Below are 18,031 nucleotides of genomic sequence, written 5' to 3'. Positions count from 1 at the left end.
GACTCCCCCAACATCGGGAACATGTTTCCTGACTCTAGCGTGTCCAATCCCTTAATAATCTTACATGTTTCAATTAGATCCCCTCTCATCCTTCTAAATTCCAGTGTCACTCCAATCTTTCAACATATGACAGTCCCGCCATCCCGGGAATTAACCTTGTGAACCTACGCTGCACTCCCTCAATAGCAAGAATGGCCTTCCTCAATTTTGGAGATCAAAACTGAACACAATACTCCAGGTGTGGTCTCACCAAGGCCCTGTACTACTGCAGAAGGACCTCTTTGCTCCTATTCTCAACTCCCCTTGTTATGAAGGCCAACATGCCATTAGCTTTCTTCACTGCCTGCTGTACCTGCCTGCTTACTTTCAGTGACTGATGTAGAACACCACCTAGAATGTGTTGTACTTCCCCTTCTCCTAACCATTCACATAGTAATCTGCCTTCTTGTTCTTGCCACCAAAGTGGATAACCTCATTAAACTGCATCTGTCATGCATCTGCCCACTCACCCAACCTGTCCAAGTCACCCTGCATTCTCCTAACATCCTCCTCATATTTCACACTGCCACTCAGCTTTGTGTCATCTGCAAATTTGCTGAAGGGCCGGCCCAAAATGCCAACTGTACTTTTTTTCCGTAGATGCTGCCTGGCCTGCTGATTTCCTCCAGCATCTTGTGTGTGTTGCTTGGATTCCAGCATCTGCAGATTTTCTCTTGTTTACAGTTCTTCTCAATGTAGAAACATAGAAAACCTACAGCACATTACAGGTCCTTTGGCCCACAAAGTTGTGCTGATCATGTCCCTACCTTAGAAATTACTAGGCTTACCTATAGCCCTCTATTTTACTAAGCTCCATGTACCTATCTAAATGTCTCTTAAAAGACCCTATCGTATCTGCCTCCACCACTGTTGCTGGCAGCCCATTCCTCACACTCACTGTTCTCTGAGTAAAAAACTTACCCGACATCTCTGTACCTATCCCGCAGCACATTAAACCTGTGTCCTCTTGTGGCAACCATTTCAGCCCTGGGAAAATGCCTCTGACTATCTACATGATTAATGCCTCTCATCATTTTGTACACCTCTATCAGGTCACCTCTCATCCTCCTTCGCTCCAAGGAAAAAATGCCAAGTTCACTCAACCTATACTCATAAGGCATGCTCCCCAATCCAGGCAACATCCTTGTAAATCTCCTCTGCACCCTTTCTATGGTCTCCACATCCTTCCTGTAGTGAGGTGACCAGAACTGAGCACAGCACTCCAAGTGGGGTCTGACCGGGGTCCTATATAGCTGCAACATTACCTCTCAGCTCCTAAATTCAATTCCACGATTGATGAAGGCCAATACACCATATGCCTTCTTAACCACAGAGTCAACTTGCGCAGCTGCTTTGAGTGTCCTATGGACTCAGACCCCAAGATCTCACTGATCCACACTGCCAAGAGTCTTACCATTAATACTATATTCTGCCATCACATGTACTGCTTATGCCACCTGATTCTGCTTTGAGGAATCTTTTAGTCCTCGGATATCCTAATTCAAAATCCTGTTTTCATGCACCAGGCTTCATTTGTTGCCAATCTACATTCCCAAAGACTTTTTTCCTTAAATGTAAAATATTGTTTCTGGTTTAGTCTGATGTTTTAATATGCATTTCTTTTTTCAAACTTCAGGGACAAACTGAAACACACTTCTCCAAGAATTGCTTTAAACTTTATTATTATCCTTAGTTGGTGAAAATTCCCGAATTTTACTTAAGTTATACATTTTACACAAATTGTGTTTCAACAGATGATGGTCCATGCAACAATATTTTGATCCCTATTCCTCTAAGTACAAACATGAGGGTTTGGTAGCAATGAAGGGTCACCACTGAAACCAGGTCTGGTGTGGCACAGATCAGCTCTGTTAACCTGCAGTTAATATACATTTAGCTTGCATTCTAAGTGCAAAATCATCTGTTCTCATTGCTTTGATCTTACCGCTCACATCGCATTTGACTTTTATGTTTAAAGTGGTGATGGGCTATGTAACACCATGCATTTATGAATGTGAATTAAACATTATAAAGGTGCCACCATTTGATATTCAGCTGTCACTCACTCTACCCTTTCCATATTTTCACTGCACTGTTCATTATTCTTTTTATCTTTTCAACTGTTCAAATTCTCAAACAGTGTGAGCCTAAGTGAGAGAAAAGCAATCTGTTGCTGTAGAAACTAATGTTTTTATCTGATTAACAGGCGGAGGGTGTGGGAGCAATCAGTATATAATCCAAGGAATGAGTTTGGCGAGAGCAATGAGTTCAAAAACTGAATGAATGCCTTGGGTGACAAATGTCAGAACTGCCTCAGGAATGAATTCCAGCAACACCAGCTGCTGTGTAGTCTGCCCTTCAGCATAATCAGCTATCTTATTTGACATTCAATAGAGAATTCTTTGCTGTCAGTGAAATATGTGCTCTACAATCTTACCAAGACCTCAAAATAAAATGTTAGAAACATTGAAAATAAATTCAGCAATAACCAACAAAAAGGGCAAGTATATATGTCAAAACACTTAGTAAAAAGCTGATTTTTCTTCTGCTGAAACACACATAGACACTGGCACTGTTTAGAGGTCTTATCCACTGTATGTTAAGAATCCCAAAGGCACCAGTTTAAAGTTCTCTCATGTTTCCCATCCAATGGTTATCCCTCAGCCAAAAGCTCTGAGCACCATTTGATCATTAGCTACTTATGGAAAATCTCTACAAAATTATCTGTCAAATGTCCCACTTAACAATAGCAACTCTATTTCAAAAGTTCTTGTTCTAGACTAAGGTCAAGAAGGGTGCTTTGTAAACAAAAGTTTTTTTTAAATTTATTTTTCAGTTTGTGTGTCCCACTTCTTTGGGCATTACTGAATATCTTTAAGCTTTGTATTTCATGGAGAAAATAATAAACTATTAATCTATGTGCAAGTTCAATTTATTACTAGAACCATGTGGAGGGTTTTTGATACAGATTTGAGATTGTCTCTCAATCAAGACAAACCATTCCATTATATTCAGTTAAACACCACCACATAACAAAACTGTCACACACACTTCTGGTTAGAATAAGCAGGACTCTTGACAATTGATTACATTTTCCAGACACAGAGATTGATTAGTTCAATCTTCAACTGTATCTTTAATGAGGATGTGATTCCCAAGTTGAACTGAAAAACCTGATTTTAGTCAAAATAGAAATAAGGTTTCTGGAAGAAATCCAAAACAAGTCAGTTGGGATTATCTGGTGAATCCTTTTTGCAAGGTATGTACACCTCTCTGTTTGTGAATCCATGTGCTCATCTCTGTATTTGAGCTCAGAAGGTGATTATGCTTGCTGTATCCTCCATAGTGTACTTAGTAACATACTCAATTAAATAGTTTGAAAAAACCACTGCGGTCAGTATTGCAGTTGCCACAATGGAACCATGCCAAGCACAAGGTTGTAATATCACAGGAATTAAAGCAGTATATTTACAAAATCTATCAGTGTATTTAATTTCAAAGACATCGGGACATTTCCCCTTTAAACTTAAACCAAGTTATTAAAAGAGTGGAACTCGATGAAGAATGACTGATATTATTTTGTTACAAGCACAAGAAAATCCACAAATGCTGGAAATCCAAAGCAATACACACAAAATTGCTGGAAGAACTCAGCATGCTTGGCAGCGTCTATGGAAAAGAGTAAACAGTCAACGTTTCGTGCCAAGACCCTTCAGCAGGACTGGAAAAAATATTATTTTGTTTCTGCTTTACACTCAATGGTCAATATTGCATCAAAACTACATCCAGCTACACGGAACTAGATTAAGTTTGTTAAAATTACTTTGCACCTGTGTTGAGGCATTTTAAAAATCTGCTCAAGCAATTTTGTTCTAGCGTATTTACATTCAGTGGAATGGAACTACATCAGATGAGTCTACAACTTCAAAAATGTAGGCATGTTCCATTTGTCAGCAAATGGAAATGAACTTTAGGGCATCACTTAATCAGACATCTTGATGTTCAGGAATGGAATTGTCAAGTGAGGGGACCATAATCTCATTTGTTTTTCATTGATGTTAGAACTCCTGTACCTAATAATGTGGCCGCTGAGTGTATGCTTGAGTTCTTCTTCTATTACAGCCCATCCAGCTCAAGGTTCGACGTGCAGTATGTTCAGAGATGCTCTTCTGTCCACCGCTGTTGCAATGTGTGGTTATTTGAGTTACTTCACCTTAAACCAGGATGGCCATTCTCCTCTGACCTCTCTCATTAACAAGGCATTTTCACTCACCGAACTGCACCTTACTATACTTTTTTTGCTTGCTTTTTGCACCATTCTCTGTGCACTCTAGACACTGTTGTGTGCAAAAATACCAGGAGATCAGCGGTTTCTGAGATATTCAAATCAGTCCATCTGGCACTAACAACCACCATAGTCAAAGTCATTTAGGTCACATTTCTGATGTATAATCTGAACAACTGAATCTCTTGACCATGTCAGCATGAGTTTATGCATTGAGATGCTACTACATGATTGGTTGGTTAAATTTTTGTATTAATGAGCAGGTATACAGGTGTACCTAATAAAGTGGACACAGTGTATAATATCTTTTATCATTGATGTAGGAAAAAATGGCCACTACAATACTTACAGTCTGAGCCTGAACAGTCTCAGCTTTTCCTTTTAAGTTGAAATAATATTCCAAAATTGCTCAGTACAACTGCTTATTGCCAAAACACTAACATCTAGACCAGGGGTCGGCAACGTTTACCACTAAAAGAGCCAATATGGACCCATTTCCCACAGAAAAGAAAACACGGGGAGCCACAAAATGAAATAACACTGTATACAACGGGTTTTTGTTTGCCTTTATGCTATGTATAAACAAACTATAATGTGTTGCATTTTTGAAATTGATGAACTCCTGCAGAGAAAACGAAATTACATTTCTGCATGCAACAAAAACATTTTGAACTCCGAAAAAAAGACGTTGGGTTGAAGGTTACTACATAGTTAGCCTACCTTGGATCGAAGAATTAAAAGAATGCACGCACTGGCGGGTGTCAGGCATTGGCAGTTGTGATGTATATTAATAGCGATAAAAAACACGTTGTAGCGGTGTAGCGCTACACGCAGCGCTAAAATAAAGACTGCAGTCAAAGGTAACTTTATTCGAACTAAACAGCCTTGCTTTAAAGCCTCGCTCAACCCGTCCCCGTGGTGGCGGATGCTCCAAAAGACACGTACTCACAAACCCCCGTAGGCTATCTCCCTTAGTCGGAACGGTGGCTAATTGTGAGCCGGTTCGGATGTGCCAGGAAACGGTGTCTCCGCAAAGTTTTCATATTGTACAAGTTCACCATAATCTTCAAATTTCGAATTACATTTCAAAAGCTAACAAACCACGGGGAGCCGCATCACAGAGATCAAAGAGCCGCATGTGGCTCTGGAGCCGCAGGTTGCCGACCTCTGATCTAGACTTATGAGGAGATGAGTTAAGAATATCTAACCCAGATAAAAGCTTTTGCACAATTAACACTTAAATGAGAAAACATAGTTATCCTTGGGTTACTGCTGTACACACAGACATATCGAGCAAGAACCCCAACGTCATCATAGAAGCAGACAACCACACAGAGTTTCTGTTGTTTTTAATTAAATGTATTCAAAACTGAATGCTGAAAAAAAAAAGTAAAAAGCCCCAAATACTGGATAATATCCATTAATTCATCAAAATGAAACAGAGGAAATAGGAATACAAATACTTAAATACACAAGAACTAATTTAGAGTAAGTTTTGTAAAGAAACATGCCCCAAGTATAACTTGTTAAAGGTATCTCAAAACTAGATGCTGATAGATAAAGGTTCACCATAAGTGAGAGTGGAGAGAAAACACAGACATTTAATGTATAATTTTAAATTGACTATATATTGAACCACAAGATTCTCCTCAGCGGAATTCTAAGTGCCGTGAACTAGATGCTGGGTAAGCTCACAAGGTCACCCAAACCAACCCTGGTTTCTGTGATGTTGCATGCAGTCTAATTACCATCATATTGCAAAGCATGAAGTTAGGACCTTCTAGAGTATGTCTAAGAAAATGTACCTTCTCCAACCTGTCCAATGGGATGCAAACTTACCAATTGACAGACAGGAACAGACTTGACACTGGACACAGAGGTTTTGATAGTCAGCATTGTACATCGCCACAAACAAACACAGTGAGAAGCTCAAATCTGTACTAGGAGTGAGCTTGAGGTTCACCAACATCATGGGTCAATTCTGTTTTCCAAAGGCCGATCTGTACCAGGTAGTGAAAACCTAAAAATAAATTAGACACATCAGGTTTACAGTTAATGGATTCTGTGTGTGAAAGAGAGTCAAATTGCCCCCCTGTTGAATTACAATTGTGCACCCTATAACATTATTTCTGTAATGTTTTACAGTGTATAATCAGAGTGAATAGCAGTTCAAATGAAACACTGATTAGGAAGCTGCGGTGAACTACATATACCTGTCTGGACACGCCCCCTGCTGACTGCTCCTGTGGCTCCTCCCACAGACCCCTGTATAAAGGCGATTGAGGCCTGAGCCCGGCCTCTCAGTCTCCAGGATGTAGTATGGTGGTCACTCACTACTGGTTCCTTCTTCCAGTCAATAAAAGCCTATATCTCGCCTTTACGTCTCAGAGTGAGTTATTGATGGTGCATCAGAAGCACTGAAACATTTTAGCTCAGACTATGAACAACTGTCATTTCTATGTTACCACTGCTGAAACAATGTGGCTGGGGAGGGGAGGCGAGGTGAATTCTGCATCTCACTCCAAAGGCAATTGGTCAATCCAGAGCTGATGTTATTCAGATATGGTGTTGCTGAAACAGTGCACTAAGGACATGAGCCAAAACATTTGCAGGCCAGATCAAAGAGCAAATCTGTTACAAGTAGCTCATTCCTCCTTTGGGCCCCTCATCTAAGAAAAGATGTGCTGGCATTGCAGAGGGTCCAGATCAGCTTCAAAGGAATAATCCCAGGAATGAAAGGGTTAACATATGAGGAGCTTTACATGGCTCTGGGCCTGTACTCACCACAGTTTAGAAGAATGGGGGGGGGGGATCTCATTAAAACCTATCAAATATTGAAAGGCCTAGAAAGAGTGGATGTGGAGAGGACGAATCTAGGTCCTTTGAATAGAAGGACGTCCATTTAGAACAGAGACGAGGAAAAGTTTCTATAGCCAGAGGGTGGTGAATCTACAGAATTCAATGCCACAGATGGCCGTGCACACCAAATCATTAGGTCTATTTAGGGTTGAGGTTGATAGGTTCATGATTAATCAGGATATCTTTGTTTACTCCAGATCTTGTTGCATGATAAACCAGAGCATTTAACAAAGAAGATCGGCATCTTCCAGGGAGGCTGACTAGCATTGTAGTGTAACGTATGTAACTTTGGAACCTACATCCAACATCAGGATCCTGCTGTCCTGGGCTGCAAACGCCTGTGACACCTGCATCTGTATGAACCGTCTACGCCACAACTGCCACGCCTTCACCTCCGGCCTCTTCTCATACTGTGTGAGGAGGAGAGAAGCTTCTGTTAGTGTTAAAAGCTGTAAGAAGAGCATGGTTCCAGTTGCACCTGACTGTTCATTACTGAAGGCTTCCAAATTATGAGCAGATTGAAATACAATCAGCTTCCCATTACCATTTTACAGGCAGAGGGCATGTGTCCTAATTATGTCAATATGAGGACAAGGCTCAGCTGCAGTTTGGACCCCATTATCCCAGTCTGCCCACAAAGAAGACTGACAACTAGACAAGAACATCTGAGGCACTAAACAGATTAAGAAGCTTCATCTATGCAGAGATTCTCAGGGGAGGTTGCCTTGCCCTCAGAGGTCCTCCTTGAGTCAATGTTTTCATGTAATTCACTGATTTATTAAGACTTTGAGTAGGGATTTGGGCGATAGATCTACATATAACATATTACCGACTGTAGCAGCTGAACAGAATTAACCAGACACCACAGGTTTCTCATCCCCAGAGAGAAAGATGATAAATGACCCTGGACCAGCCTTAACTGTGCTGGGACAGGACAGGTGATGTCTGTGGATGAAACAATTAGTCATCAAGAAGATTTGAGTGGAGTAACACTTAGCACTCCACATACTTCAGAATGTATTATTTGTCTAGATTCTAGATTAAAGTCCAGACTAGCTAACCAGATTGAGGATTGTCAAATAAAAAGATAATATATTTTTTTAAAATCTTCATTAACAGCCCTGCTGAAAAATATTCTACAGAGGTACAATAGAGAGCATCCTGACTGGCTGCATCACTGCCTGGTATGGGAACTGTACCTCCCTTAATCGCAGGACTCTGTAGAGAGTAATGCAGACAGCCCAGCAGATCTGTAGTTGTGAACTTCCCATGATTCAGGACATTTACAAGGGCAGGCATATAAAAAGGATAATTGGGGACCCAAGCCATCCTAACCACAACCTATTCCAGCTGCTACCATCTGAGAAACGGTACCGCAGTATAAAAGCCAGGATCAACAGGCTCCGGGACAGCTTCTTCCACCAGGCCATCAGACTGATGAACTCATGCTGATTTGAGTGTACTCTATATTACATTGACTATAAATTATTATAAATTACTATGATTGCACATTGCATATTCAGATGGAGACATAGCGTAAAGATTTTTACTCCTGGTGTATGTGAAGGATGTAAGAAATGAAGTCAATAAAGTCATAAAGTCATATTGTAAGATGGAACAGGATAGTTTATGTTATTTATTCCTATGGTTCGACTTTCTTATAGATCATTTAAACAAAAAATTGACATTGGTATTATTGTAAAATTGTAAATCCAACCAAAATGTTCACAGCTTAAACTGGTTAAATGAAAAGTAGTTAAAAGGGAACTGATTTTCTCACCAGTCCCCTGGTCACCAGCTTGTTCATAGTGAAGCTGTTCCACTGTTTCCAGATTTCCTGAAGCTTCTCAACCCTTTTTTTCTCTAGAAACTGCTGTAGGAATGTTTGGTTCCGCCAGTTTTTTAAAAATAGCTTACTGTGGAAAAATAGAATCAGCTTGTTAAGCTCATTCTGAATTCATCAACCCAACGAGCCCCTCCAATTCCATGCAAGAACATTATTGTGTTATAAAGTGAAAGAACCAGAGTGAGTAGTATTTCAGTGACAATGCAAGATTAATCACCATGATTGATTCCTGTGCTGTTCCTCTGCACGAGATTCCTCTGCGCCCTGCTGCTTCTGTGCCTTCACAAGAACAATCCATCGTGACAGAAATTTCTGAGACACATATCTGGCATGATATCTAAGTGCCTGCAACTGTCAAAGAAGAATAGATATAAGCAGTGGCTTAGATAAATATCACTAAGTAACGACCTGCACTAACAACTCGTTCCCAGTATTATTTTTTTTACATGCAGTTTGTCTTCTTTTGCATAATGGTTGTTTGTCAGTCTTTGTCTGTTTATGTAGAGCTTTTTGTAAAATCTGTGGTATTTCTTCATTCCCCTGTTTTGCCTGAATAATTTCAAGGTAGTATATGGTAACATATACATACCCTGATAATTAATTCACTTTGAATTTTGTGAGCTAAAAACAGCCAAATTACTGAACCATTTCATCTCCAATAGTAAGTGACTCAAAACACAGGTATACACGAGGAAATCTGCAGATGCTGGAAATTCAAGCAACACACACAAAACGCTGGTGGAATGCAGCAGGCCAAGCAGCGTCTATAGGAAGAAGCACTGTCGACGTTTTGGCCTGAGACCCTTCATCAGGACCCTTTGTCAGACCCTTCGTGAGTTCTGACGAAGGGTCTCAGCCCGAAACGTCAACAGTGCTTCTTCCTGTAGGTGCTGCCTGGCCTGCTGCGTTCCACCAGCATTTTGTGTGTGTGTTGCTCAAAACATAGGTATGCTCCTTTTGTATCTTGTCTTTAACGTGATCTATTTCTATTCCCTCCCCTCTCCCTTCCCCTTTTCCTAACCATGACTGCCCTCTCCATGCACCCTTCCCTCTCTCAGTCCACAATAGAGACCAGGATCAGAATCAGGTTTATCATCACTCATACATCATTAAATTTGCCTGACTTTTGCACAGTACTGTATACCAAATTCCATGCTAGAGATCTGCTGGCTTGAATGGAAATAACAAACAAGCACATTTTAATTTCTTTAATAGTCAAGCTGAAAAGTAATAGAAAAGCAACACTTTCTGAAGTCTTGTTAATTCGCACATATCTCTCTACACCTACCTCGCTGTACCAGGTTTTCAGTGCTTTGTGCAGGATTTGCTTAGCCTGCCCTTGCACGAACAAGGCCATCTTACGTTGAAAGTGCAATTGAGTTCTCCAGATTGCAAATGCGGAGTTAAGCTGCAACAATGAAGCTTGAGCTGATACAGTCAATGCCCAGTGCTTCTGCAGATGTACATTTCCAACCCAAGTGAGAAGGCACCTAGGATTTGATGAGAAAGCGAACCAGTTCAGCTTAGCTGCTTATCTAATGTGCAGAAATACAAACCAGTAATCTCTTTCATAAATCCCCAACATGTGGTTTGTACCTATTTAATTATGTGCTTTCTACCCAGTATCTTGGCCACAATGATTCTTGTCATAGTGGTGTTGCAGCTCTTTAACAATAATAAATGTTGTTCATAATAGAAAATATATATACACAAATAAAAGAGAAGCAGTGCAAAGCCCTTTACATACTCTGTGTAGTGTTGTCCAGTCTATACATTCACAAACTCATTGTACTGTACATTATAAATAAGAGATTCTGCAGATGGTGGAAATTTTGAGCAACACACAAATGCTGGAGGAATTCAGTCAGTCAGTGGGTATTTATGGAGGGATATAAACAGTCAACACTGACTGTTCATTTCCCTCTACAGATGATAGATGCTGTGTGCCTTCAGCATTCTGTGTATGTGGTTCTGTACATTAGCTGTGATAGCACACTTTTGTGTACATAACACCACTGCTAATCCTGGGGGGGGGGGTACAGGGAGGGATACACATAGGGCTCACTCAGCCTTAGTAAAGTTCTTAAGTTTTCATAGTAAAATGAGAAATGTTCCATCTTATGATACAGGTTGCCCACAATATCACTAAAATACTGCTGACAACTGACCTTTATTGGTTTAATTTAAACATGGCAGCTTTAAATTATTTCAAAACAAATTGACTTTTTCAATGGAATATGTACCTAAAAGTCTGGAAATATTATCCATTATACACCCAAGTTTTATTCTCATGATCCATGATGTTCTGAGGGGATTGTTACATTCCTTTTTGTTATCTGGAAGCAATGAGTTAAAGAACAGCAAAGAATAGGAACGCGGATTCCAAACAATAGTGAAGTCTGCTTTCAGCCACTGCAGATAGCACAAGAGTACAGCAGTTATTGTGGGCTTGTCATACCTGCGAAGTAAAGTTAGATGGTAGAACAAAACAGCCTCTTTTTGCTTCCGATATAATGTTGCCATCTGACAAAAAGCAGTCTGCTTCACTTGGTGCTGTGATGCAGAAATCACCTTCTTCTGCCTCACGCTTTCATCCTTTCGCTCTATAAAAGCAATCAAGGTGCATTCATGTATCAGAATTGGTTTAAAATGACATTACAATAATGGGCCAATCTGTTCTGCACTCCCAGAAAATGTACATGGATGTGCTTGATGTAATGATACAGGAGTTACAATGATACACACGGATGATATTTAGTGAGAGTGCAACACTACAAAATTTGGATGACTTCTCATATTTTGAAATACTTATTAATCACAGGATTAAAAAATACTATTCAAAGATAATAAAACCAACCTGCACTCTGTCACAAGTACATACATATCCCATTGTGCAAGACCTAGTTGCCTCTCAATTAAATTTTTGCTTGTCACACTAAGGGGACAATATTTCAGGGGTCCAATAGCAATGGTGATGGTGAGTGGGCAACATCTGAGATTTTGTTCATGTTGTTAATTTTTCATTATCATTTTAATGAATATAATTTATCGAGAGAAATCAGGTCAACTGAAGCAGTATTACAAGGTACGTGTAGTTGACTGAGAGGCTGAAGAGAAAGAAAGACACACATGTACATAGGTATACAAGTATAAGAAAATCTGATTAGATAATAGTGTTCATTAAAAGAAAAGCTCAAATTCAATGATCCATTAAGAAACTAAGAGCTAGCAGTATTGTTCATACAAATACGCCCAGTGGCCACTTTATTAGGTACAGGAGTGAACCTAGTTTAGTCTTCTGCTGCTGTAACCCATCCACTTCAAAGTTCAATGTGTTCTGCATTCAGAGGTGTTTTTCTGCATATCCCTGTTGTAACACGTAGTTATTTGAAATACTGTCACCTTCCAGCAAACTTGAACCAATTCAGGCCAATCTCTTCTGACCCCTCTCATTAACAAGGCATTTTTGCCTACAGACTGCCACTCATTGGATGTTTTTTGTTTTTTAACCATTCTCTTTATCTTTAGAGGCTGCTTTGTGTGAAAATCCCAGGAGATCAGCAGTTTCTGAGAAACTCAAACCATCCCGTGTGGCACCAACAATCATTCCACGGTCAAAGTCACTTAGATCATATCTCTTCCCCGTTCTGGCGTTTGGTCTGAACAACAATTGAACTTCCTGACCATGTCAACGTGCTTTTATGCACTGGTCTCCTGTCAAATAATTGACTAATTAGATATTTGTATTAAAGAAGTGTACAGGTGTACCTAACAAAGTATCCACTCTTACACAATTTCAGTGCATTTCCTTGTCAGCTTCTGATGGCAGGCAGATGGGTGATAAAAGCACCATCTCAATTTTGCTACAGGTTTGTTACATTTCTAAGCAGCTTTCCATTACAGAAAGACTGGCAACAAATGCAACTTGTGATTTTCAGAAGAACTCACCTTTTACCAATTTGGCCCAGGCAAGCAGCAGCAGCCTCAGTTGCCTCATTTTAATGTTCTCGGCAATCTGATGGGACAGCTGGGATAATCTGATAGCTTCCTTCCATCTGCTGAACAACTGGAAATAAAACAGAGGAAGAAAAATGATGTAGTTATAAGAGGACATAGCATTGGAGCTGACAAAAACAAATATAACTGTTTGCAATGAGGCTACAGCTTGTAAACCTTGGGAGCTCTCTGCTGGATAATTTTACATGAGTCATGTAAGATGTGACTGATCCCAGGCTTTGTCAGGAATCCACGAAATACAGCATAGCAAAACATGACCTTGTTCTCATCCAAAATCATCCTAGATTGGAGAAGGGGGATTGTCAATCAACACTGAGAGTCAGATATTGCTGAAAAATAACCACGTGGCTATAGGGAAAGAGATGGACCCAAGGTTAACACCATCCTGGCATCCAGTTCTTAAACTGGCACATGCAAAATGTATCCACGGTGAGGCTTGAATGACCCCGCTGTTTGAGATTCAAAGCTAGTCAGGGTTAATACCTTCATTGAAAAGGTAAAAGAAATATATATAGTAGTCTGCAGTTTGAGGGTTGTCACACTGACCTGGAATGCAGTGTGTGAATAAACATATCAGGGTGTGCATTGAAACAAAAGTTCAAATTCAATAAACTATTAAAGAAACTGACAACCGAGAGTGTTGTTGATAGGAATGTACATCAGGATTTAAAATATCACCAAACACAATGTCAGTGCTATTGCCAATCAGCAGCTTATTGTGGGAGGCAGGGCTACCACCTAAACTTTGTTGACAGTTTATTAAATTTCTAAGCAGCTTTTAGATCCCTGTTATTTTCCTGATCTTCAGAGTTCTTTCAGAGATCAAGAATGGTGGGGAGTTTTAATTCTTAATTTTAAAGTTTAAACTAAGATAATTTGAAATTTGAAACTGCAGTAAGTGAAGAGCTGAGGAGGAAAGCAGAGATTCCATTGAAAAGAAAAGATAGCGCCTCTGAAAAATCCATCACCTTTGTAATCCAGATTATAGAAATTCCAACTCCACATCCAGGCAGGTCCTTGCTGCTTATGAGCCACAGGCTCAGGACATGGCTGAGCCTAATTCAGCCAAGCCTAGAGTGAAGAATGGGCAAAAAGAAATGAGGCCAAAAGAAGACAAGTGATGCTGGATTAGAGAGAGAAAGAGATTACTTCAAATAAGCAACATAATCTGTTTTGGAGACACAAGAGACTGCAAGTGCTAGAATCTGGAACAACAAATAATCTGCTGGAGGAATTCAGTGTGCTGAGCAACATATATGGGGAGGAAAGGAAATGTTGATGTTGCATCAGGGTGTGTAGCAATTTCCTGGCTAAAGGCATCTCAGACCAGGTGTAGACATGGTCATCAAAGTTTATAGCTTTAGGTGAAAGTGGATGCCGAGTTCAGAAAGATGCACAATGATCATTGGCTGCTTGCACAAAATGCTGACCATCCACTATAAAGTGACAAGATGAGCCACAAAGTGCTAGATTGCATCCAAAGCTGATACAAGTCCCAGGAAGGTGCCAAGGGAGAAGTGGCCATCCATCTGTATCCAAGAATGCACATGACTTACACAAATTCAACTAGCATAAGAGCCATTGAATATTTTCATCTTAAAGAAAGCAGTGTGTGAAAGCACTGTATGTTTCAATGTACATAGGATAAATAAATATGAATCCGAATTAGAGGAACGCTATTGGTTTGGTATCAGTAATGTTACAATCAACGTTATATTCTGGCAGATGTATTTTAGTACTACTTAAAAACCCTTAATACTATGTAAGTACCTGAGGCTTTGTAACTCTGTGGAACCACTTGTCATACTTTACACAACTATTCCTTGAAGAATTAAAATTTGACACCTTCTTTGCTGCTTTTTCATTTGGCAGTCAGGTGGTGCTGCTCTCTTGTGGCCAGTTACCAATATTGCTTCTGAATAGCTGCTGTCAAGCACTGCCCTCTTGTGGCCTCTGTGTAATCCCACCTCCTCTCTTCCTAACATGCAACCTCACTATGGTGGTGATGCTAACTTTAATTTGCTTTAAACAGTCAATTTAAAAGATGTATGTTCTGTAGGTAGAAGGATGGAAAGAGATTAGAAAGAAGGGGATGATACCCTGGTGCTACATTAGTTGTCCATAATGGAGAAAAATACAGAAATTTCTGTCTTCAAATCTGAGTGTTGAAACTTGCGGAGGATGCAATGGATTTAAATAAAATCTGGTGTTGATTCACCTCAATGATCTTTGGGAAGAAAAATATCCGAAGGTTTTTAGATAATGATAATAATTGGTTGGACAGATATTGGAAGGATTTTTCTCAGAAAAGTAACCAAGGACAATGCAAAAAATCAATAAAAACTGGTTAACCTAAAAGCAGAGAAAATAGCTTTCATACAAAAGGTAGTGGGGAAGTCAAATGACTCAGGAATAAAATGATTTTATCCTTCTGAAGAAACCGTCAATATTTAAGCAGAAATGGGGGATTGGGAAGAAGCTGTGAACGTGGATTAGCAACAAGGTTGTGATGGACAAATCTATTTTACCTACTGTTTGAATGAGGATTGTAGCTCGATGTCTCACAGCCTGCTGTAGTAACGTCCTCTGCCTCCAGCACTGAATAACTCTCTGTGCTGTTCTAAATTTCCTGTGACTCTCTGAGAAGTGCTGCAGCTCCAAGTGATACCTCCACTGACTAAAAGCCCCTAACAGGACCTGTTGGTTTCGTACAGTTTGAAATGTCCACAGCTTCTGCCACGACTTCCCTTTCTGAAGTGTGGCACAGTGCCAAGCCCGCAGATATCTAGACCAAGAAAAAAATGAATTAGTAATGTTTCACGTGGTGATAAGAATTACACAATAGAAATTAAGGGGTATGTTAGCCCCTTGAATTAAATGCTACTCAGTTCCATTGTATTTTTGCATCCTTTAAATACATCAATATCTGATTAACAAATGATCTTGCACCTAATGCTATATATTAAAGTTTCAAAACTCCCCATGAACAAAACAGTCATGTCAGGCCCGACTCAAGTTAGTAGGCTGTATGTCTTTGTCCCAAATTTTCTAACAGAAAAAAGCTCTTTTTCTATCTAACCATCAGTTTTTAATTCACATTTCAAAATCTTTAATTAAATCACCCCTTAGTCTTTTACATTCCAAGGTATGCAAGACTAGTTTGTGCTATATCCAATTATTGTCATCAAGAAGAACTAAGTTACAGCACAGTAGAAAGGTGCAAAGCCAAAACTTCCACCATTGGATTCAGTCCACGAAGATCAATTACCTAGATGCATCTGGTAAATTTAATGTCGATCTGCATGTAACTTAAGCTTCTTTGATGCTCCATGCAAATTCATTAATTTAAAGCCTAGTCCTCTGCCCTTTCCCATTGCTGCCCTGTTACGTGCACTGGACAGTTACGTGCACTCAACATCCTTGCTATAGACACTGCAATATAGCGATCTACTGGGGGTTCTCCAGTGACTGCCTGTTATTCTGGATGCAGAAAGCTATAGTTCATGACCACAACAGGCTGCTGATCATGCAGGCTACAGCAATCTGTCAGCACTCTGTCAGAGATGGACTAGTGCAGACAGCTTTAACTCTTAGTAGGATTGAGAGTTCCCATAATAATGAGTGAAGCTGACAGCCCAGTTCCTAGTGTATGACTGGATGGCATCATACCACACACTGGACAAATGGTGGGACTCAGTGTTCTCACTGGTATAAGACCATAAGATACAGGACCAGAATTAGGCCATTTAGCCCATTAAGTCTGCTCCGCCATTTCATCTTAGCTGATTCAATTTTCCTCTCAGCCACAATCGCCTGCCTTCTCTCTGTGTCCCTTCATGCCCTTGAGCAATCAAGAATCAACTTCTATCTGAAATATACATCAAAACTTGGCCTCCACAGCTGCCTGTGGCAAATAATTCCACAGATTCACCAGTCTTTGGCTAAAGAAATTCCTTCTCATCTCCAATCTAAAAGGACACCCCTCTATTCTGAGGCTGTGCCCTCTAGTCTTAGACTCTCCACATCCACTCTATCAAGGCCTTTCATCATTTGACAGGTTTGAATGAGGTCACTCCCCCCTCCCTTTGAACCCTCTTCAGTTTCAGCACATCCTTTTTAAGATAAGAGGCCCCAAACTGCTCACAATACTCCAAGTGATGCCTCACCAGTGCTTTATAAAGTCTGAACATTACATCCTTGCTTTTATATTCTAGTCCTCTTGAAATGAATGCTAACATTGCATTTGACTTTCTCATCAGAGACTTATCCTGCAAATAAACCTTTAGGGAATTCTGCACAAGGACTCCCAGGTCCCATTGTACCTCAGTCTTTTGTATTTTCTCTCCATTTAGAAAATAGTCAACTCTTTCACTTCTTCTATCAAAGTACATGACCATACACTTCCTGACACTGCATTCCATCTGCTGTTTCTTTGTCCACTTCAAATCTGTCTGTCCTTCTGTAGCCTCCCTACTTCTTCAAAACTACCTGCCCCTCCACCTACCTTCATATTGTCTGCAAAGTTTGCAACAAAGCCATCAATTTCATCATCCAAATCATTGACATATAATGTAAAAAGAATCAGTCCAACACAAGCCCCTGTGTAACAGCACTAGTCACCAGTAAGGAGCCAGAAAAAGCTCCCTTTATTCCCACTCTTTGCCTCCTGCCTATCAACTAATGATCTGTCCATGATGGAATCTTTCCTGTAATACCACGGGCTCATAGTTTGTTAAGTAGCCTCTTGTGTGCCACCTTGTCAAAGGCCCTCTTAAAATCCAAATACACAGCATCAACCAATTCTCCTTTGTCTATCCTGTTTGTTACTATTTCAAAGAATTCCAACAGATTTGTCAAGCAAGATTTTCCCTTGAGGAAACCATGTTGACTACAGCCTACTTTATAACATGCCTCCAGGTACCCTGAGACCTCATTTTTAATAATTGACTCCAATATCTTCCCAACCACTGAGGTCAGACTAACTG

The 18,031-nt window shown here is 40.1% G+C and overlaps 1 protein-coding gene across 1 annotated transcript in view; it reads right to left on the bottom strand.

The window, feature by feature from the left end:
• Positions 1-5,712: 5,712 nt before the first annotated feature.
• LOC132382146 (uncharacterized) overlaps positions 5,713-18,031 on the bottom strand; it is a 48,730-nt gene continuing 36,411 nt past the window's right edge. The window contains exons 13-20 of the mRNA XM_059952048.1: positions 15,579-15,831; positions 12,978-13,095; positions 11,488-11,632; positions 10,318-10,519; positions 9,247-9,380; positions 8,964-9,099; positions 7,483-7,593; positions 5,713-6,344 (exon numbers count right to left, since the gene is read on the bottom strand). Coding sequence (XP_059808031.1) covers positions 6,300-6,344; positions 7,483-7,593; positions 8,964-9,099; positions 9,247-9,380; positions 10,318-10,519; positions 11,488-11,632; positions 12,978-13,095; positions 15,579-15,831 — 1,144 coding nt within the window. The 3' untranslated portion in view covers positions 5,713-6,299. The remainder of the gene's footprint in view (positions 6,345-7,482; positions 7,594-8,963; positions 9,100-9,246; positions 9,381-10,317; positions 10,520-11,487; positions 11,633-12,977; positions 13,096-15,578; positions 15,832-18,031) is intronic.

This window comes from Hypanus sabinus, chromosome 27 (genome assembly GCF_030144855.1).
Source record: "Hypanus sabinus isolate sHypSab1 chromosome 27, sHypSab1.hap1, whole genome shotgun sequence".
Lineage (NCBI taxonomy): Eukaryota > Metazoa > Chordata > Chondrichthyes > Myliobatiformes > Dasyatidae > Hypanus > Hypanus sabinus.
This window is presented reverse-complemented; position numbering and strand designations above follow the sequence as displayed.